Source organism: Molothrus aeneus, chromosome 10 (assembly GCF_037042795.1).
Source record: "Molothrus aeneus isolate 106 chromosome 10, BPBGC_Maene_1.0, whole genome shotgun sequence".
NCBI classification, from domain to species: Eukaryota; Metazoa; Chordata; class Aves; order Passeriformes; family Icteridae; genus Molothrus; species Molothrus aeneus.
The window spans coordinates 16,193,808-16,216,066 of record NC_089655.1 but is presented as its reverse complement, the minus strand read 5'-3'; the positions used below and the strand labels follow the sequence as shown (position 1 = coordinate 16,216,066).

Below are 22,259 nucleotides of genomic sequence, written 5' to 3'. Positions count from 1 at the left end.
CAGGTGAAATGAGGAACCTCAGAGCTTCTCCAATGTGGACTTTTAGTCTGTACAAATGTTTGCATATCATCACCTGTCACACACTCACAGGGAACCTACTTTTGAAAGCTAAACATAGCATATGCAACCTTTTTCACCTTATGAGCAGAAAACTCCATTAAAATATGGAGTATTTGTTATGAACTCACTAAGCCAGTTCTGAAAGTTCTGAAGTTGTTTCACCTGAACTACAAAGGAAACACTGCTGTAATAGAACCTCTCTGCACGGTCACCACATCCAAAACTAAGCTTTACTATCATCAAAACCAATGTCTTTACAGTCACTTTCCTATCATTACATGATGCTTTGAGAGCTTTTAAGAAAGAGCATTTATTCTTGTAGTGCCCAGGGTTAGAATGCTGCCATCCATCAGGCATGTTCCTATCATTCAGAGCACATACTCTGATCCAAGCAGGAGCTCCCCACTGTACATTCAGCTCTGGCTCTTTACAAGACATGTGCAGTCTCTTGCTTACGTGCTTACGTGCAGTGCCAGGCACTAAAGATTTGGCATCCAAGACAATTTCCCACCTAAGAGGCACGTGAGGTGTGACATGCTACCTTTGGGCAGGTGATCTCAGTCTGCTGGATCATGATAAGGGCAGATGCAATCAGAGCTCCTTGACGCACGTAGTTCACAGGATCATTTGTCATTGGCTCAAGCAAATTGATTGCTTCCTAAAAGAAATGAAGAAATACACAGTCATAGAGTTAATACTACCATTTTTAGAATGCCAGGATTCAATTCTCCAATGAAAGGTTATCAGATTGATGCTATCAGATATACTTTAAAAAATGTTCTGCCTGTTCTTGGCAAATGAAGCAGAAATCTGTATTACTGCAGATTTTAATCTAAAAATTGTGAAGAAAAAGTAAAGAAACGCTGAAAACAAGTGATCGATGGATGGAACAAGATCTACCTGCAGAAACAGGGCAACAGCTAAACAACAGGTATAAGCAACAGATGCATTCATCACATTAGCTTCCAAATTCTTTGCCTTACACTTTATTGTTAGAACCTGTAGCATTTAGCATCTTTTAAGTAATCTCTTGTTCAGAGTGTCCTTCTGTCCATACTTAAACTGAGGATGAGCAAATGTAGCTGAGTGCAGAGTGCAAGAGATTCCCAGTTCAGACCACTCTTGGTGTTACTTCCATTAGGTAAGGTTTTTAAAAACAAGTTAATTTTATACAGAACATTATTTCAAAGAACCACTTCTAAAATAACATCATGCCTTCATTAAGACTGCTTTTGCCATCTGAGCTATGTTGGAGGCTGTACTTCTTCACCTGAAGGTGACTCATTCACTCTTTGGCAAGCATTCAGTACCATGGATGAAACACCCACTATGACAAAAAGCTGAACTTTCTGATCTCCAAAACTGAATCTATTTGGGCCTTCAAAACCTACTAATAGAAACTCTGGAAGACATGTTTCTGTGTAATCAGATGGTTTAGGTCATCATACAATGTATCTGGAAATAAAACAAGACTCATTCTTGCGACTAAAAGCATTTCCACTTAAATAAACTTGTCAGATGCAGCAGGTTAAAAATAACTAACTCCTTGATTCCACCTTCCACTTGAGAATAAAGCAACCTGGATAAAAATAGGACTCTGAGATCTGCTTTCAAATCTGCATGCTTGAGCTACTAAAGATGGCAGGCAGTGCACGTCAGCATTCTGTGCTTTTGGCAGCACCAGCGACACTCGGGAGCGCTCACGCAAGAGCCACAGACCAAATGTTTAATACAGGAAGAGATGAGACAGATAAGCAAGAGATTTATCAAAGACTCAGAAGCATGACATATTACTTTGTCTGTGCACCTGTTCTGAAACTGTATTTCTGTACCACTACAGATTATTATACATATGTGGGAGAAGCAGAGGGAGGTTATTCCCAAGTTGACTTGCTGCTTGTTCCAATGAGTGCTCACTTCCCTCAGCAGAAGCAGGAATCCTACTATAAATGGTCTGTTACCATCCATGAGAATTAACCCTCACTGATACTTATAAAGTGAGAATACATAAAATGTACTGGTTGTTAATTACACTCCTGAAACTACAATATATTTAATTTAATTTCATTGCACTTGGCTTTACTACATGGATCTTCCATGAATTGTGTATCACAGGAAAGATGAAAAGAGCTAGAAGGTAAGCAAAACACCTGCTGTTTTTCTGTCACTGGCACTCCAAGGGCAAAAGAATATTGATTTTGGAGTACATACATTTAAAGTTCAGTGGCAACTTGACAGTAAGAAAACTCTAAGAAAAGTTTTGAAGACAAAATTCCAAGAATGTGGCAGTAATGTATAAAAAAAAATCTAATTTACCTATTCTGCACAAGCAGGAAAAGAAACTCTATGCCCAGAAAAGTTAAAGAATTTAAAGTAGTGCTGTACTCCAGCTGGCTGGTAGTGTACATGTGTGAGAAATCCATCTGCATGTGTGATGTGTGCACACAATGTGTCTGTCACAGGAGGGAGCAGGAACAGTCTTGGCCACAGATGGTTCTTTGTGGCCCTCACCTTGTTTCCAGTGCCTGCACAGCAGATCCCCAAAGCCATGGCAGCCCCATAACGCACGTGGGGATTGTAGCTCTCTGACAGCAAAGAAACCACACTCGGACACTGCTCTGGAGTCCTAGAGAAAGGCAAAAACAGAATACTGTTTATTATTAGTGTTCTTCAAAATACAGTATTGTGCTTTAAAATATGGTGACTTCACTCTGTTCATACCTGAAAATTTCAAATTGTTCTTCCACACTGTATGTTTTTTCATTTCTCAAAACTTAACCAGAGGGGAGGAACAAATGGGCTAAGAGAACAGATTAATAAACCCATTAATAAACTTCCCTATCACTGCAGATAATCACACACAGTTCCCACTACTGAAGCCTTCCTTAGTGCTTATTTTCTGCCTTTAAAAGATCACCCAGCAGAATGATGCATCTATTGAGGCTGAAGTCTTTATCTCCAGAAATCATGCCTTTTTGACAGGCTTTCCATCAGCAGAGGTTTACCCTCCATGAGACACACACACAGTACTAAATTTCCCATCAGCAGACACAAAACTCACCTCCAGCATTCAATCAGCCTTCAAGGCTGGTGGGTCCCAAACTCCCTTTTGCAATCATGGTTTCTGCCAACCCCTCCTCACTCCCACCTACTGCTGTAAATCACAGCACGGGAGGAAGTGCTGATACAACACACACTTCCCGTCAGTTTATGAGCAATGTCTACTGCTGCCTCCTTACAGTGTCATGCTGGGACTGTTGCTGCCTTTTAAGAGATCTAAAATGAGCATATATGCTCTATGCCTCACCAGCTGGGAACCAGTGTCCTGCTGGTCACTACAGCAACAAAACTTCCAGCCCAGTGCTGGAAGATGAAAGAGAGCCTTAATTTCCCACAGCCAGAAGCATATGTTGCTCATGCAAACAGCTTTGTAAATATTGAGTATTTCTGAAATAGTGCAGAACTCATGGGTGTTAATATATTGATTTCCTACCTGTCTTTGTGGTCACATTTATCCCTGGTTTAATTTTAATGCCACACAAACCACTCCATAATATCAAATACTGCCAATTTCAGCATACTGAGTCTCATGGCATGATGAACAGAAGAGCAATGCAGGAATGCAGTTGGAAGGTAAAAGCTCATGAAGAAGAGAGATGTAAAACTATAAATTGTAAGTGATTTCATTATATATGTTTATAGAGTGAACATCATCTGGCTCTTTATGCTATCTCACTGTGTCTTGCAGCCCAGACTAGCATTTACAATCACATTCACAATCCTATAAGCCATTTGCCATCTTGCAAGCCATTTACTTCTGCTGTAAACTGATTTCAGACTAAAGTGTACCTAGGAAGAAGGCAAGAGCACATCAGTTTTAGCTTCCTTTTTTACATTTGCTACACTGAAAGATGGAGGGTGGAGGGTGGCAGCAGTACCTGTCAAAGCACTCAACAACTCAAGAGAGAGAAAAACCATAAAATATACTCCAGCATGGGTTTTATTTAAATGAATAGCTGAATCATAGAAAACAGTAATGAAAAAGACTTTGAGCAATAATCTAGTTCATTCTCTTCTTTCATTGTGATGGGGGACAGAAGACATATAATGACACACTCATACTTCAATTATACTCTACACACATAATCAATTAGTTTCTACTCTAGCTATTCCCATTTCAACACTTTCCCATGGTCTCCTCTGACAACTGGTCCTGAACTCCTCTTTGCACTCCTCTCTCCTACTCCAGCTGACCACACAGGCAGCACCACCACACAGGCTCCAGTGGCTACTCATAAGGACATGGCTCAGCAGTAATGGCAGCAAGCACCCACATCTTCCCCCAGCCACCACTTCCATCTGAGTCTTCCCAAAGAATCCACATGGGGAAAGAATCCCACCAACAACATCACCTTACAACCCCCCTGGCCTTCAACAGCAGCAAAAAAACCAAACCCACAAGAGAGAAGGAAACACCAAGCTGCTGGAAACTGCTGCCTCTAAGATGAAGCCATGATCACAAATGTTAAGAAAGGGAGAAAAGCTGGGCAACAGAACAATTCTGTCACGCCCCATGAGTGAAGACAACAAACTAAAAGACGCATTTAAAAATACCTATCAGTCTCTTGCTCCAATAACAGCTTAGACAATGTTTTTTAAAAAATGAGCTGATGTGGAGACCAGGAGACACATATCCTATAATAAATGAGGCCAACATTCAGCTGCAGAGAAGACTTTGGCTCTTGCACAAAGACCCTTAACACCTTTGTGTTTGTCTTTCTTCAGATAATGTTAAACAGGCAGATTGTGAGCCAAAGAAGAGAAAAACACTTTCTGGCAAAGATGTGATTATGCACTCTGAGGCATTAATCATTAAATTCCTGTTCAGAAAACTGGATTTTATAGAATCACTAACTTGGACACATATTTGTGTCCACAGGCTCAGAAGTTCTAACATTTTTTATTATAAAAATCAGGATTAATGTACACCAATTGTTTTTTGAATTCTTGGCCAGACTTAATTTATTTGTGGCGATTATTTGAAATACTTTTATCTCAAAACTATCCATAAAATGGTCAAACATTTTGACCGGAGGCCTTCCATAAATCCACTTTGGGAGTTGCAGCAACTTAATGGGTCCCACCATTTTCCTCAGTTTTCTCAAAACCTTAACCTTCAAAAAACGTCTTCTCACTTAAGAGAGATCTAGAAGGCAGATCAAAAAGTGGGAAAGAGTCTTGCAAAAGTGTGTATTGGAGGAACAGGACCCCAGTGCACAAAAGCATTGTTGATATCAATGCTTAAGCAGTAACATTTGTTTACTCCTTTAGTGCTGAGATGTTTGTAATTACAAAGTCCTACACAGTGTTGCCAAAGGTCAGCCCATATAAACCCTAACCCACACTCCATAAAATTTATAAAACCCAAAACAATTCTGTCAAGTGATCAAAAGAAAAGTTTAAAAGCCCTCATAAGTCCCAGGCTGCAACTGTGCTCCCATGGGTATTACTTCCATCTGGTAATCCAGTTGGGGACTATGTTTAAAACATGACCATGTTCTCCTTCCCCTGGCCCTTCACTGGGAATACACACTGGTGGAAGATGGAGAGAAATAATGAAGAGTGTGAGAAATCTTAATAACACTCCTAAAAAAGAGAAATGATTTGTCACAACTCACACTCAGCAACCCGCTACTCCTACTCAGTCCTAATGCAGATATCTGTCATTACTGCAAGCTAAACACAGAAAATAACACCACATGAAATACCAGAATAACATTTGGAGATTCAGTGGGTGGACATTTTATCTCCAGACACAAATTTTTTCTCCCCTCTTTAAAGTCACAATAAAAATTCTAAGCCTGGAGTAGATTAAATATATTTTGAGGACAGAAGAAATGTACCATAGTCTTCTAGCATGACCTTCCCATAACACAGTCCAGTAATTTCATCTTAAAATTCCTATATTAAAGCCTAAGGCATGTCTCAAAACTGGACTGTGTATCTTAGAAAGATAGGCAATGTCTATTTTTGAAAACCAAATTATCTTTAATGCACTGGTTCCTTCCTTTTTTCCTAACACTGGTTTTACTCAAGCAGTGTGCTTTTGCAATTACACTTTACTACAAGAGCAAAATGATGACAAAAAATGGCCCAATTATTTTCTTCATTTTATCTGAAAATTGCTCAGCTGCTCCTACATAAGCCATGAAACCACAGACGTCAGTGAACCCAGACCTGTACACAAAAAAACCAACATCATAACTAGCTTCAACTTTGTTCTGTTACCAGGAAACTAAATGAATAAAGAAGCCAAAAATCTCAAGAAGTTTCTTCCATGGGACTTCAACAGTGTAGTCAGCTACAGTTTTGTTTCCACCCTACATCAGGATCAGTTTTACTGTTGTGATAAATTGGCTGCAGATGAAGGACTTCCTCCAAGCTTGGTTTGTTTCAGAAGTCAAACAAAATCATAAAGAAAAATAAAGATGCACCAAGACAGCAATAAGAGATTCTCAGCAAAACATAACAGCTGGCATTTTATTAGTTTTACTCATCAACTAGTTGCTCTTGAAACGTCTGCAAGAAACAAACACCCTACACTATGGATTTTGAATCTTCCCAGAAACTAGAACCAGTGAAAACAGAGAGGAGCTGCCTGACTCTGGCCCAACTGCCTTAGCCTCAATTCTGAACTCCTTTCTGGGGCTGTTATTTCTTGCATATATATAAGGACATATATATATTAAAAAATGCCATATTCTCTCCATAAAAAGCTGAAACTTAGCTTGTAAGTAGCCTAGAATTTCTGAGGAACCAAAGATAATTTTGAATTCTTCATTATTTCCAAAGAGAGATGAAAGAAAACCTTTCTTAAGCCTCCAGTGCAAAAAATACCAGAATGAAAACCAGATGTTGATTGTTAACACAGATTAATATGAAAAAAACCCACCCAGGTCAGCTGGACACAGAAGGTGGTCAGATTCCCTTTCTATCCATGGTGTTGACCTAAACTGTTTTTTTTCTGAAAGTCTTTACAATTGCAACATCTGCAAATATTGTATTTCTCATTAGGCTTTGCCTTCAAGAGCCCTGTTGGGCTACTGAAAGTTGAGGATCACAGTGAGCTACATGGCTCTTAACAATCCACTGTAATCTTTTTTCCCCAGGAGGCATGCAACAAGATAAACTAAAAGCTCAGACTGCCATATCTTGGAGCACATTCCACTTCAAGTGTCTTAGATCAGAGACCAGTTAAAACCCCATCCTTTGAGTAGCTTATCTCCAATCCTGCTGCACATCTTCAAGGTTAATGCGTTACTGCCATTTTTCTTTATATTTCAGCAATTTTTAAACCTGAAATTATATATATGTAAATATATGGTAGCATCAGTAAGTAAAGATACAGAATACTGAAAAAACCCATCACACTGGTCTCATGATTGAGGCTAAAAATGGAAGCATCTGAAGCATCACTAACATGCACTTATATTTTAGTCTAAATATTTAAGGACTATACAACTCATTGAAAAATGAAACAGCAGAGAATTGAAGAACAATGTCAAATATATCTTCTAAATTCCTCATTAAGTGTCCTCAGTCATATTTCAAAAGATTCTAAATATTTATAACTTTTTTAAACTATTGGTCATGAATTAATCATTTTATACAGAACTATTTTCACAAGTTGTTTTAGTGGTGCAGTGGCAATTAAAAAAAAAAAAAAGCTTAACAGAAGTTTCATTTCATCCATGAATGAGTTAACGAAGGAGAAATGCAGATATTAACTGCACAGTTTGTGGTCATTTCTGAAGGAGGGGATGTGCAACAGAAAGGGAAATATATAGAAAACAGAAAACTTGCAGAGAAAAATGCAACAAACTGCTATGTTCAGTGTAGACTAAACATTCAGTCTCTCTCTCTGGACAAAAATTATCCCAGCTATTCCCAAACCAGGAATTTCCTGCAACTATCTCATATACAGCACAACAAGTGAACTTGAATGGTATGTACTGACTGAACAGCACTCACCAGAGACAGCTCATATCTGATGGGGACATGGCTCTATAAAATCACACTGGCAGTTTGAAAACAGAAGTAACAGCAAGGGATGGGAAATAAAAACAGTATCTATTTATGGTTCAAATATTCAGTTTACAGTAGACCTGGAGTGGAGTCTAGCAAGATTTAAGGTTTACCATCATTAACACATCTGGACACAGGGCCAGGACAGTGGCCTGCACAAAAAGCCTGGCCAGAGGACACAGTGAAGAACCTGCTGCAGGTCTGTAATAGATAGAGAGCAGGATGTGTTTCCCAATTGATTCAAACCTGGTAAAGTTCAGAAAACATCATAAAGGGCAGGTATGTTTTTCATCTCTCTGAAATTAAACAATGCACCAAAAAGGTAAAAATACTTGCAAGCCAATCTACCACTAAACTTGTATCATCTTCTGCAAGTTCCTAAGATAATTGGTTTTATCTGTATTTTAAGAATAATTTCCTTTTCAATTAGATATAAATGTATTCATTAGCTTTCATCAGAACAATCTGCAGTAAAAACTTCAAGTACAGCTAGATTAATGTCAGGATATCCTTCAAGATTTTTAGAATATAATCCAGAACTTGATTAGACATAATGGAGCTTAAGAAAAACTGAATTCAAATGCCCATTAGCCAAATAAGGTACTGTCCTTTCTCAGTTTCCACTTTTTATATGTGTTCGTGTGCTCTGCTCTCTCAGTACTGTCAGTGGTGACAATAGGGAGGTGGCCAGATAAGGAAACAGTATTACCATAGCTGGATTAATCTTTATTTTTATCAGGAAAATAATATATACTTTCCTGATTAATAAAAAAATCAACTCTCAATTATAAATGAATACAGCATGGAATCTAATTGACTGTTTCCTTTAAATAGGAAAAGTAAGGAACAAGTAAAAGCTACTGAAAATTCTATTGTATGATCTGAATATATTAAGTATTTCTGTTAATTTCTGACAGCAGCCTTTTCTCTTTGGCCCCACATTATCTGCATTCCAGAAACAATTTTTTTTTTCTTTTTAAAAGAAATATGAATTGATGCACAGTTCACTGAGGACCTGATTTCCAGCTCAAGGCTGGTAAGCACTAGCAATTCATGGAATGTAATGGCTGGTGTCATACAGAGGGTCAAACCATGATCTCATGGTCTCTTCTGGCCTTAGTCAAGGACTTATTACCCAATTTTGCAGCTAATGTCCTTGGAAGTGAACTCTATTTCCATTTTAATGCAGAACTATAAGATGATGCTGAGGCTATACACACATCTGACTGAAAGTTGGAAGGTAACAAAAGAGAACACTCAGGATAATAAAAAGCAGCTGCAGAAGGAAAGTTTTAAAGTAACAGTGCACACATTTAAAGTAACTGTGCTAGACAACAGTTTTTTAAAGTTAGGCAAGGAAAAACCTTTTTAGGCAGAACTTTTTAGGGTTAACTGTGCTTCCATCCAGAAGGCAAGTGAGCAAGAGAGCCCAAAGAGCGAGCAGCAGACAGACAGACAGACACGCTACGGTGCAGAGACAGAATGCTGTAGTGTGAAGGGTCATTTCCAGGACCTGCACATCCTGATCCAGCTCCAGGGAGCACACACTCTAGTGCTGGAGCAGTGAATCAATTAACCCTCTCTGTCTCATTTCCAGCCAAACCCCCCCACCCACTCCCTTTCCCTGCTTTCCAAACACTGGAGCTGGATACACTGGAAGGAGTCACTCAAGGAACAAGGGTAGCAGCAAACTGCGAGCTTTACTCGTGAGCAAAGAGAGAGCTGCACACAGACCCTGCTGATCATCTCAGTAGAATCAGCAAAGAATGGAAGTTAAAGGACAGCAAAAGCAAACAAACACAACCTCATTTCTATCCTTTTTTACATGTGGTAAGAATTATTCTTCCCCTCCATTTCAGAGTTGGAGAAAATACCTGGATGAGAAGAAATACCGTTTTCCCAAAATAGAAAATCTTAATCTTCGTGATAGAAGAAGTGTGCTAAAAAAAAGCACACAAAGAGACAAGCATCAGAAATATTATAAAAGCCAAAAGCAAATGAACAACTTGTTTTCCAGAAAGTAGTGAAAAATCTCAACTTCCACCATATGATGAAAAAGAAAATTATAAAGGATCTTCCTGGATGCAAAATGAACTCTACTAAAATGCAAGAGAAAGAGGTAAGGCTTTCTTCACCTGAAAACTGCAACACATGAAATCTTCTCAGTAACTGAGCATTTATTCAGCTTAATGTGGGGCCAGCTGTTTGAGTCTCTGCTTGAAGGGGGAAATGCAAGCATTAAGTCTTTAGCAGAGTTGACAGAGACAGAGAAAGACAGGAGAGAACGGGCTGTGCTTAATAAAAGCCTTGCTCAGATTACAAAAACAAGCATTTTACTCACACCGACCCCTTCAAGTAAGGAGTAAATTTAGATGTCTCAGTTCGATAAATCTCTATGGTCCCCTTGAGACTGTCAGCAGTGTTTTATTGTCTGCAGCTTCCTAACCCTCACCTGATAAATTAGGAAGTGCTGAGATTAAAACGGAAACCTCATACATAATTTCTGAAGATATTTTTGGGGTTACCCTCTGAGGAGAAATAGGATTCTTAATAAGGGGAAATATGGGAACTGCTGTCTGCCTACGCACATGCTGCTGGAGACTAGACACTCGGGAGAGGAGGAGTTGCACATACACAACTCGAGCATCTGCCTCTGCACCAGTTTGTACTCAGAAGGAGCAAATCTACATAGACTGCACCTAAAGGGAATTGTTTTGCATTCAAATTCATCTATCACTCTTTACTGCTGCAGAAAAAAAAAAAAGGAAGCTAATGAACTGCTTATTTTTGACAGCTACTGATTTTTTCCTTTTAATCTTCTGAAATCTGAATATTGCTATAAAGGGAAGACCAGACCCCTGAACCCCACTGACCAGAGATGGACACAAGACAGGACTTGCATTTTTAAAATTCTTTTGTGGTCAGCAACGCACAGAATAAAAAAATTGGATACCAGCTCGGACATGGTTACAGTATCTCGAAATATCAGATGACCAGTTCACTATACTGACCATGCTGGCCTATCTTCAGCACCATCCTGGACCAGAGAGGAACAGAGAATTCTTACACCGTACACAACTCCTGCGCAAAACACAGCTCTTGAAGACATTTCTCTGCACACAAAAATGTCCCATCCTTTACACTCCTTGAATGGACCTGGAGCTGGCAGTGGATCTCTGTCGCCTCTCTCAGTAACAGGAGCACCCAAGCAGGACTACCCAAGTGAGGAACAAGGAAACAAAGTGCACTGGGCAGCACTGCTGATCCTCCTGCTGATAATCCCCACCATTGGGGGGAACATACTTGTCATTCTGGCAGTGTCCCTGGAGAAGAAGTTGCAATATGCTACCAACTACTTTCTGACGTCCTTGGCGGTGGCAGATTTGCTCGTGGGTCTGTTTGTGATGCCAATTGCCCTTCTCATGATATTATTTGGTAAGTGCAGCGTGTTTGTTTCATCAGGTTTGCGCATGGGGTACAATTTTGGGAGGTCTAATTTAAACAGAAAAGTTGTTTGCTTTCCAGCATTACAATTTTAAAAATCACTTGGATGAGGGATGCTAAATCTTCTCTTCCTCTCACCTTAATACAGCCTAATGTCTTTATGGGAAGTACAACTATGTGGATATTCTTTCCTTTGAAACAAACCATTAAAAAATCATCCAAGACTTAAAAATATTCAAATATGAGCTGAAGCACAGGGAATTACATTTTGTACAGTGTAATATAATTTTTAACAACATCAGCAGAATGCTGGTATTTGTTATATTATATTACACTAATTGCAGACAGTATTCTCTTAAAAAACTTGAAATCAAGGTTAGGTATCTGTTTAGTACACTGAACAGGTTTTGAACTGTCTATGAGTAATGCATCTGGTTTTACCTGAGTATTGACTCCATGAGCAGTCATATATTTACATGGTCAGTCAGAGTTGGTCCCTGGCACTATCAGTGACAAAAAACTTTATCAGCACTGCTTTCAGAGAAACTGATTTCCTCCCACCCCGGGGAAAGCCACAGGTTCATAAGACATCACAAGTAAATCATCTGTCAAGCCAAGGAAGCCTGAATCCATGTACCTAATGTTTGAGATACGTATTTGTCATTTAGTTTGCTTCATATGAAATAAAATAGGTCTTTTTCACATGAACAAACATTGGATGTGACATTTTCTTTCTCATTAGTCGTTACTGAACATGCATGATTTTTCCACAGCCCCTCACATACAGCTTTATTTCAGATACTGCTTCTGACAACTAATTAGAGGCAACTCCATGGGAAAGTCGCTCTGTTTTACTGCTAAATTTTCTTTAAGAATACATTTTAAATTGTTTATTTTCATATCCTAAATGGAAAAAAAATCAATGAGACAGGTTTTTTAAGAAACTTAATGATTTATAGAATTACCTTTAAGGTACACTGGGTCCTAAAAAAGGCTGCAGGAGTTCATTTTTCCTAGGCTAGACTCTAAGAGTTGCCTGAGCAACAAGCAAACACAATCAAACTATATTTCAGAAAGGCCATCAGTAGTTTCTGTACAGAAAACTGGTATCACTTTATTAACAAATGTGTTTATTCATTCTGAGAATTTCTGTGCGTTACGGACTTCTTTTCCCTAAACAGAATTGTGAACAGGAGGTCAGAATTCAGCGTTGAGATCATAGAATAGGGGTTTTTTTCCCAAAGCAATAGTTTCTAAAAAGAAAACTGAATGTACATAACTGAGACAGGTTTCTAACTCAGAAAACCCAGTCACTTATAGAAAACATTGGTATGTCATGTATGTGCACATGAGTGGGAGGCAGGAAGCAGATATGCATTTCCATACTTACACATGGATGCTGTATCTGCTTAGTGCCTGCCACAGGTCTCATTACTAACAACAATAAAGCTACTAGCCATAAAAAGTACTAGTGTAGGGAAGGCAAATCCTGGATTTTGTGGGGTAGGTTTTTGGTAGTGGTAAAGTTTGTTCTTGTTTTGGATTTTATTATTATTTTCATTCTGCTAGACTAACAAGTCTTTCCTTTATAACTTCATAAGGACTCTATTGCACCTTAATCTCTCAATTAATCCACTGCTAAACCCTGGTTACAATAGTTTAAAGCATGCCAGGAATCTTAATTCAAAAGTCAAACAAAAATGTCTTTCATGGTGCAGGAAATTTACCAGAAAGTAGTAAAATAAATTATAATTAATTAAGACCACAACCCGCCTTCCACACAACAGTGGTTAAAACTGAAATTTCTTGCACACAAGTCTCTCTTTGGCAGCCAACCAGAAAAACTGCTTTGCCTCTTCACCAACTGGGAGAAGATGCTGAGGTGTTTATAGAAGTTCAAAGCATGAGCAAAACATGAGGAGTTACTGGAATGAAGACAGAACAGACATTAAATACATAACAAGTCTAAATCTTGAAGCTACATTAGCCAGACAACTACATGAACAAAGAAGTCATTGACAGCCAGACAGCAAACTAAATCCAGCCTCCTGGCACCTCCACACAGGAATGTTTCCATAATAATGAAAGAGCTGGGTGCAGCTTCTAGATACAGAATACAAATATTATGCTTCCGATTTGGGATTGATCTCTAATTATGTGGAGAAGATTTGAAGGAAAAGGTGTGAACAGAAGTGCAGTCACATTAAGATCCTGACTGTATAAACTAATGTGTCACAGGGTGTTCAAAACCAAAATCTGCTACAGGCATTGGCTCCACACCCTGACAGAACATGCACCAAAAAAATCTTCAGAAATGGACTGTATCTGTAGTAAAGAGCTGCCCTTTTTAAAACTAAGTAAATAAATGAATCTGTAAACTCACTTGCAGGTGTAATGCCATGAGCAGCACTTTATTTATTCTCAGCAGAGCCACCAAAATGTACTCTGGTACAAGCACACACAACAATTTTAATTTAGGAGTGTGAGTGTCAGAACACATAAACATTTCATAGCTTTTATAGCTTGCTAAATATTTCTCATTTCTTAAAAAAAAAGAAGGCCCACTAGGAGATAACTGCATTCTCTGAAATCTAGCTTTCAAAACAGTTACCCAAATTTCTAACATTCAGAACTACTGAAATTCATTGAATAGTGAAATTAGCAAACAAACTTGAGAAATTCTCCCATTTGCAAAGCCTGCAGCAGGAAGAAGTCTGATGTCCACAGCTTGGTAGGCAATGGGCTACTTGAAGACAACACATGTACCATTTAAAAAAATACATTCTCTCCTCCTAATAATCATCCACTTAAAATCAGAAAGCAATGCCCATTATCCTAGGTTGCAAACCATTATTTTAATTTCTCACAGGCAACCAGTCCTAATCCTCCCCCATTACTGATGATAACCACAACAAATTTTCCCTTCTTGCATGTGCAAACTGCCAGAGAAAACTTTAATCGGGGACTACTCTCCACAATCTCAAATCTAAAGATATCAAGGTTTTATCAGAAAGTAAGCCTAATTGAAAAAAACACTTGGATTAAAAAACCTAGAGAACAGCCTGGAGATACCAGGCCTTGGCAGCCCAGGGAGCCAAGCACACGAGGGTGAGCACTGCACATGCAGCTGCAGACACACACACCAGCATGAAGACTGAAGCTTAGGCTTAAAGGAGATGGTGACTGAAAATATCCATTTCCATCTCAGAAAAAGCATCATTATGTAACAACAAGGCCCTTTACAGGTAACACATTTCTGCAGCCCTTACAACAGAAGAATAAATGGTTTCCAAGTCTATTTAAAGACTTCTCTCAATCATACTTATACATGTACACAAGCTGTGCTTTCTCTTAAGCTTTCTGAAAACATTTTGGCTTACAGCAAGAGCAGCTCTTCTATACTGTACTTTGTTTTAAGGATTACACATTTCTAAGGTATTTCCTATAAATAAAGCTTTTCTTAAATAAAGATTAATCAAGGGTAGACAGTTGCAGTAAAAGTTCATTTTACTACTCTAAAGGTGCAAGACAAATTTTAAAGCATGTATTTGGTCTTATTTTGACTCAAAATATGCAAAATCTTCAACAGCAGCACTGCTGCAGTGCTGGGAGGATCTGAGGCAAGGTTTGTAGGTAGAAGGAATTTCTTTTTAACTTATACCACCTGACAGCTGGAGAAACCAGACAAATTTTCAGGCCGGCATCTTTGTCAGGTAACTGAGGCATTTAAAAAAAAAGTTTTAAAAATCCAATCCCTATTAGCTCCCAAGAAAAATGGGAGTGGAGAATCTCTACCCTGTAAATGCTCTGGTCTGCATCCACAATGTAGATCTATAGTAGGAGCATCAGAACAGTCCAAACTGAGCATGACCTGCTAATGCCTTTGTAACACTACTTGGCAGGACATACTCATTTTACATTCTGAATTATAAAGCAGGACAGCAACCAAGCAGATCACCATCACGCTCAAGGGTCAGAGATGCTTTCTGAGCCATGAAGGGAAATTAATATTCCATTATTTCCCTAATCCTAAACTAATAGAATAGGCCAACAGTGATAGCACCACCATCACCAGCAAAGCACAAGAACTCACCCCAGAGCATTGCCTCAAACAATGGACACAGCTTCTAGCTTTGATTTGTAGGTGTAACCTACAAATCAAAGTAACCTATAGCAAAATACACCACAGAATGAATCCTAGATAACTGTGTGACTCTTCTCGACTTTAAAGTATCAGTTTTGTGATATTGGTTTCATTTAAATAATAACCATAATCTTCAGTTCTTATCAGTTATTGCATTTAAAGTTTACTTTGATTTTGTTGGATAAAAACCAGCATCTTGTACACACAAATACAGCAGAAGATAATGCTATAATCATGAATGTGATAACCTACTGCCTTCTGCAGCCAGTACAAAAATAGACAAAAATAAAGAAAATGGAAAGCTTTCTCTGTTCAGTTCCACTTGTCAACTCACAAAAGCTCTTACAAGCAAAAAAAATACAAGATTGCTTTGTATCAGATCAGTGTTTAAATGTATCTTTATTTCAAAGAAGCTAAAGGGCCTTTTGTTGCAAAGTATTTTCTTCCTCAAACAGTAAATTAACTAAAAAAGGAAAGACTTCTTACACTGGGATTCTCCAGAACTCAAAGCAGTTATAATCCAGGGAATGGCATGCGAGTACTATCCAAAAGAAGTATTAGCTGTTCACTTGAAATCCAGCTGTGTTATCTGCCATCCTTCAAGTTGTAGAACACACTTTCTATTGTTCATGTTTTACCTGAACTAATCCTTCATTACAAAGTCAAAAGAAGCTGTCAATTTTCTGGAGTGAGCAAAAACATTTCAAGCCCATCAAATCAGTTACTTCTTTTAACTGGGTTTTTTTTAAATTACAGCTGGCTACATAAGCCACAATATATTTTGGTTTTTCTTTTTAAAGGAAATCTGTTTTAGAAATGCATGGTACCTTACTGCCAGCTAAAAGTCTAGGCATGAAAACTAAAGATGAGTAAATGTTTCATAATTTACTAATTACAACTTTCTCATACCTGCCTGGTAGACTAAGCTTTTTGAAGCATAATTTCAATGATAGAATCTATTTTAGGAAATAATCATGGTAGATACTAAAATTTTCTGGTTAATAAATTGAAAGCAGACTGCCTCTTCCCCTTCTGCCTCACTGCCTATGTCATCCTCACCTGGAGTCCTCTGCTTTGAGGATGGCTGAGGTTCAGTTCAGGGCTCCATCCATCCATTCTCTTTGTTTAACACAGGTTTCCCAGCATAGGTAAGAGTGCAGACAAGTACTTGCTATGTTTGTCTTCATAAAATTTTCCATCCACTGGAGTTTATAATTCAAGTCAAAGCAGCACCATGATCATCTCCATCTATCAGTCACGTTATGAAAAAATGTTTTAAATCTCAAATGACTGCAATGTTACTACACTGCTAAGGCTGAACATTACAAAAGTCCAGCTCATTTTGTGTTCTCAGCACACAGGTCTATTTATGCTGACCAAGGAAATTAAAACCAATCTGATTTATTAGAAATGCAATTTTTTCCCCCTAATCGTCCTTCAACAAAGAACTGATTTCCCTGGCAATACTAATAATGTACTTACTGATTGAGTACAGCAGAATTTTCTAAGGGAGGAAAATACATTTAATAGATCAACTTCTACCATGAGAAACAGCTGAAAATAATCATTTAACAGTAGGCTCACAAGAACCATTCATGGTCCATTTTTAATAAACTTTTTAATCCAGAGTCCTTGCCACAAAAGGACAAAAAGACAGGGAAAGGTTTACAGCACACAAGTAGCCTGATGAACATGATGGCAGTAACCATGCCAGTTAGGAGCTAATTACAATATAAGACAAAACCCATCTGAGGCAGTGACAAAGCTCAGTTCCTGTAGTACTATGAACTTTTCAAACATACTGATGCCACATTGAAAATGACACACTGAAAGTTCTCAAAAAGCTTAGATTCTAATGAGTTTTTTGTTCTCTTTCAGACAATACCTGGCCTTTACCAACTGCCTTGTGTCCTATCTGGCTGTTCCTTGATGTCCTCTTTTCCACAGCTTCCATCATGCACCTCTGTGCCATCTCCCTGGACCGCTACATTGCCATCAAAAAGCCAATCCAGGCCAGCCAGTACAATTCATGGGCTACAACAATCATCAAAATCATCGTGGTTTGGCTCATTTCAATAGGTATGTGGGACCTAGAGACTGGAAAAGGAACACAGAAGCTTTTCATGTCCAAAACAATAGGTGAAGTGTGGGGAAAATGGAACATTTGGCCAAGTACTATTGATTGTAGGACCATAATACTCAGGCTGGTCGAAGTCCACCTCTTGGATCATACATAGCTACATCATAAAAATTTGCCTGAACCACTGCTCCTTATTAGGCTTCACCAGAAAGGCCAAGGATTGAGTCAGAGTATCAATCATCACTCCTCTTCATAGTCCTGAAAGCTCAAAAACCAGAAAATAATATCTGCATGCACAGTATGTTTCTGGGAAAGCAAGATTTCATGTTCCCGTGGTGCTATATTTTGTCCCAAACACAACTTTAAGACTTGAACAGATGTTGGTAAAATTTCACATAAAGGAAGTACAAAAGGGTTAATTATTTATAGCAAAGATATGAATCAGTGGCTGGTAACATCCAGGCTAACACTGAAGGCTGAGACAGCATACAGAAAGGCTCATGTCTAACAAAAAAAACCCCAAACAATCAAAACAACAAACCCTGAACAGGGGTTCAGTGAAGAAGTTTATACCAACATACAAACTTCTATGATATCAGTGTCTCTGTGATGTGCACGTAGCATGTCATCTGTCTTTAATGCTTAAAAAATGAATCTGTTAAATGAGCTAAGGAAGTGAAAACATTTAATTCAAATAATTAAATACATGCTCCGGACAGCCTTAGTGCTGGATGCTCTGTGTGCAAGACCAAACAAAATTATTCTGGATTATTAAGGCCAGTGATGCATAGGAGAATGGGTACGGCCACCTTCCTGGCTAAGGCAAACCCCAAATTTCTGAGTTGAAAAAAATTCTGGAAGAGCTGTGAAGATAGCATTTTTTCTCCTATCTGTATTCTATCACCAACCCACCCCCCGCCCAAAAAAAAACCTTAGCATGACAAGACACTCACAAGTTGACCTTTTAATGTGTGATTTATTGCCATTAAACAGCACTGTACTTTTCAATTTCTTTTTACCTAACATAAAACTACTCTGCAGTTGAGCTAGGTTCTCCAAATCAAAGGTTAATTTGGTTCAATCTTTATTTTAAATGCTTTTTGTATCTGAAGGTGTGCTTCTAATTAAGAAAGGGATCAAGTTTCTGAAGGATAACCCATTTTGCTCTTGCTGCTTTAAACCAGCTTCAGTAAGCCAAGTAGCAGAGGAATACAGTAAATCCCTATATCTCATTAAGTGGTATCAGAAAACTGCACAAATCACCTTCACCAGACAGCAAGGAACCTGTTGTTTTTGTTGTAATGTCAGACTGCTGGCAAATGAAGTGCTGACTGTAATTTAGTGGTTATAAAAAATTCATTTAAAAGACAAGACTGTTAACATTTTTTTAAACCAGTGGTGAATTACAGAGCTAGCCAGCCTCATTTAAACACTCCTAAATATGCAGGAGACTTTAAACAACAAATCCATCTCAAACACACACTGCATAATTCTGGCAACTATTTAGCTACTTGTATATATGAAAGAGCCAAGCAGGGTGAAAAAAAATCAGCTGTCTGTGTCCAGTCACTTGATGTGGTTAATAGAAGAGGGAAAGACAAGATTTATGTATTTACAAAATTGCCCTTCAAAAAATGCAAAGGTTACTCTGGGGAAGAGAAAAAAAAGGGGGAGATGGCATTAGGGAAACATATTTCACTGGAGGAAAAGCCATACTAATTCTAATAACCAGAGTCAAAGCAATTCATGTGTTTTACACTTGAAAAGTTGGCAACTTCATACTGCTTCCTGAATCTCTACAAGTTAGGCCCAAACCCCTTAGAAAGGGCACTCTGTTAAAGCTCAGCCTGCCAAGTCTTACAAAGTACTGTTTGCCCAATTACGCACGTGATGCTCTCCACACTTCATGTTGTGTTCCTGTGCCTGCTCCAGAGCTCAGGAATTACCTTTCTTTAGAAACCCCAAGGCTTCAGACTCAGTGAAGCGATTGCAAGCGATTACCCTCCGCTGAAGCACTTGTTTTTTCTCCTACAGGTATTGCAATTCCAGTCCCTATCAGAGGCATTGAGGATGGAAATGGCAACTCTACAAACATCACGTGTTTCCTGACACCTGATCGTTTTCATGACTTCATTCTGTACGGATCAGTGGCTTCCTTCTTCATTCCCCTCGCTATCATGATCGTCACCTATTTACTGACGATCCAAGTGCTGCGCAAAAAGGCCTATTTGATCAACAAGCCGCCTCAGCGCTTCACCTGGTCAACAGTGTCTACGGTCTTTCAGCGTGACACAACACCTGCCTCCTCTCCAGAAAAGGTGGCCATGCTAAATGGCTCCAGAAAGGACCAGACTTTGTCCAGTGACATGCCTATCAGCAGGACATCCACCATTGGGAGGAAGTCCATGCAAACGATAACCAATGAACAAAGGGCATCAAAAGTTCTGGGGATTGTGTTTTTTCTTTTCTTGCTGATGTGGTGCCCATTCTTCATAACAAACATCAGCTCAGTTCTGTGCAACTCCTGCAACAAGGAGGTTTTTCAAAAGCTTTTGGAGATATTTGTTTGGATAGGGTATGTATCCTCAGGAGTGAACCCTCTTGTATACACACTCTTCAACAAAACATTTAGGGAGGCTTTCAGCAGGTACATCACTTGCAACTATCGGACCACAAAGCCTATCAAGGCCCTTCGGCAGCGCTCCAGCAGGATCTCTTTCAGAAGCTCTGTAGCAGAAAATTCCAAGCTCTTTGTCATGAATGGGATGAGAAATGGGATTAACCCCATTATGTACCAGAGCCCAGTGAGGCTGAGGAGCTCACCCATCCAAGCATCATCGGCCATACTGCTGGATACGCTGCTGCTCACCGAGAATGAGCTTGATAAAACAGAAGAACAAGTCAGCTATGTATAGTGGAATGGCAGCCATGTCCCTACAGCATTACTGTATGTATTATTCTAGATAACTGCACTGTAAAAGGGTATAAATACTATTTTTTCTGTTATTTATGCAAGCAATATCTTATAAATTTATATTAATTCCTCTCCTTCAAAGTCTCCTCTACTTTAACCCCAACCCCATGGTGGCAACCACAACTTCATTCCATGACAAATGACTCATGCAGAACTGTAGCCTAAGGAAGAGGGAAATAAATAAAAGCTAAATCAGTTTAAGTATCTGACTTCAGTTCTCATCACCTTCAGTCTCTTCAAAGCACATCTTTTTAAGAAAAGCTGTCTGTACAAACACTACACTAACATTTGCTCTGGCAAGAAGACAAAACTTTGTAGGTTGATGCTCTACAATGGAAGCAGCAGTGGGATACAAGCTCACTGGTTTCAATCTAAATGTCTGCAAACAGAGCAGCACACAAGCTCACTGCGTTCCCTCCTACAGATACATTCCTCTGCTGAGACTGAGTATCCACATAGGAGCTTTCCTTGTTCTCTAAGGGTGTGTAAAACACAAGCAGAATCACTCACTCTAGAGACCAATGTACAAGCCCATTCCATAAGGCACAATTAAAAATTCCATGTATGGAAATTATCCCTTTACTGTAGGGATGGGCAGAATTTCACCCACTTGAATTTCATCTCCATTACATATGCATAAGCTCAGTGTTGCCAGATTGTTCACTGAAAACTGCCCTTTCTTCTTTTCATACTAAGAAAATGAATTATTTAATCAAAATAACACAACACAAAATCAATGATCATAAGAAAAACAAGATACACAATGCCTGGAACATCCCTATAATTTATATGACAAGCCTCCTTTTAAATGACCATGGAAACTTCAGTGAAAGCCTCCCCTCATCCAATGTAGTTCACAGGAAGTAGAGAAATCACAGACAGAACAGCTACTTCACAAGAAAATAAGAGCAAATATTTAAAAGACAGCAGAGACAACAGTACTGGCTACACCTGCACATATTCACAGTTTAGCTGAGCTCAAAATGATTTAATTGGACTAATGGCCAATTACAGGTCCCAATTTGCACTCTCTCAAAGATGATCAAGACTTTAGTATGAGCACAAAATTAATAGAAATAATTGGTCCTCACAGTCCATAAAAGCTACCAGAGTCTGTTATTTGGGAAATCATAAACTTCTGACAGCTCCAGACTCTTTGTGAAAAGAAATCTGATTTCCCCAAAGTACTGGAGTTCTTATATCAAGCAGCCAGCTCACCATTTTTTCCATAGTTTCCATTTACAGTAAAAATTTCAGCTTGGGCTTTGTTTTCATTTTTAATATTTTCAGCATTCTTCAGTTACACTAAAATTAAGTACAGCAAAAGGCTTAGGTTTTTTCATCTGCAGAACAGAAAGTCCTAAAGCTAACATGTCCCTCCAACATTTATTTATATATATTTAATTTAAAACATATGCAAGTTCAAAACAGAGCTTACTGTAACAACTGCCAGAGATTTTCAGGCAAAAGCA

At 38.7% G+C, this 22,259-nt stretch overlaps 2 protein-coding genes across 2 annotated transcripts in view; one reads left to right on the top strand and one right to left on the bottom strand.

Annotated features, from left to right (window-relative positions):
- The window catches only part of PSMD1 (proteasome 26S subunit, non-ATPase 1), a 66,095-nt gene that overhangs the window by 20,039 nt on the left and 23,797 nt on the right, over positions 1-22,259 (bottom strand). The window contains exons 17-18 of the mRNA XM_066556741.1: positions 2,572-2,686; positions 602-718 (exon numbers count right to left, since the gene is read on the bottom strand). Of these exons, the coding sequence (XP_066412838.1) occupies positions 602-718; positions 2,572-2,686 (232 nt within the window). The remainder of the gene's footprint in view (positions 1-601; positions 719-2,571; positions 2,687-22,259) is intronic.
- Positions 11,271-20,953, top strand: HTR2B (5-hydroxytryptamine receptor 2B). The gene is made up of 3 exons (XM_066556813.1): positions 11,271-11,580; positions 17,612-17,812; positions 19,848-20,953. Exons 1-3 carry the CDS (start codon positions 11,271-11,273, stop codon positions 20,726-20,728), a joined length of 1,392 nt encoding a protein of 463 aa, XP_066412910.1. The 3' UTR covers positions 20,729-20,953.

Coding starts and splice junctions, on each gene's coding strand:
- HTR2B (XM_066556813.1), top strand. CDS start 11,271: ATGTCCCATCCTTTACACTCCTTGAATGGACCTGGAGCTGGCAGTGGA. Junction 11,581..17,611: donor CCTTCTCATGATATTATTTG/GTAAGTGCAGCG, acceptor GTTCTCTTTCAG/ACAATACCTGGCCTTTACCA. Junction 17,813..19,847: donor GGTTTGGCTCATTTCAATAG/GTATGTGGGACC, acceptor TTTCTCCTACAG/GTATTGCAATTCCAGTCCCT.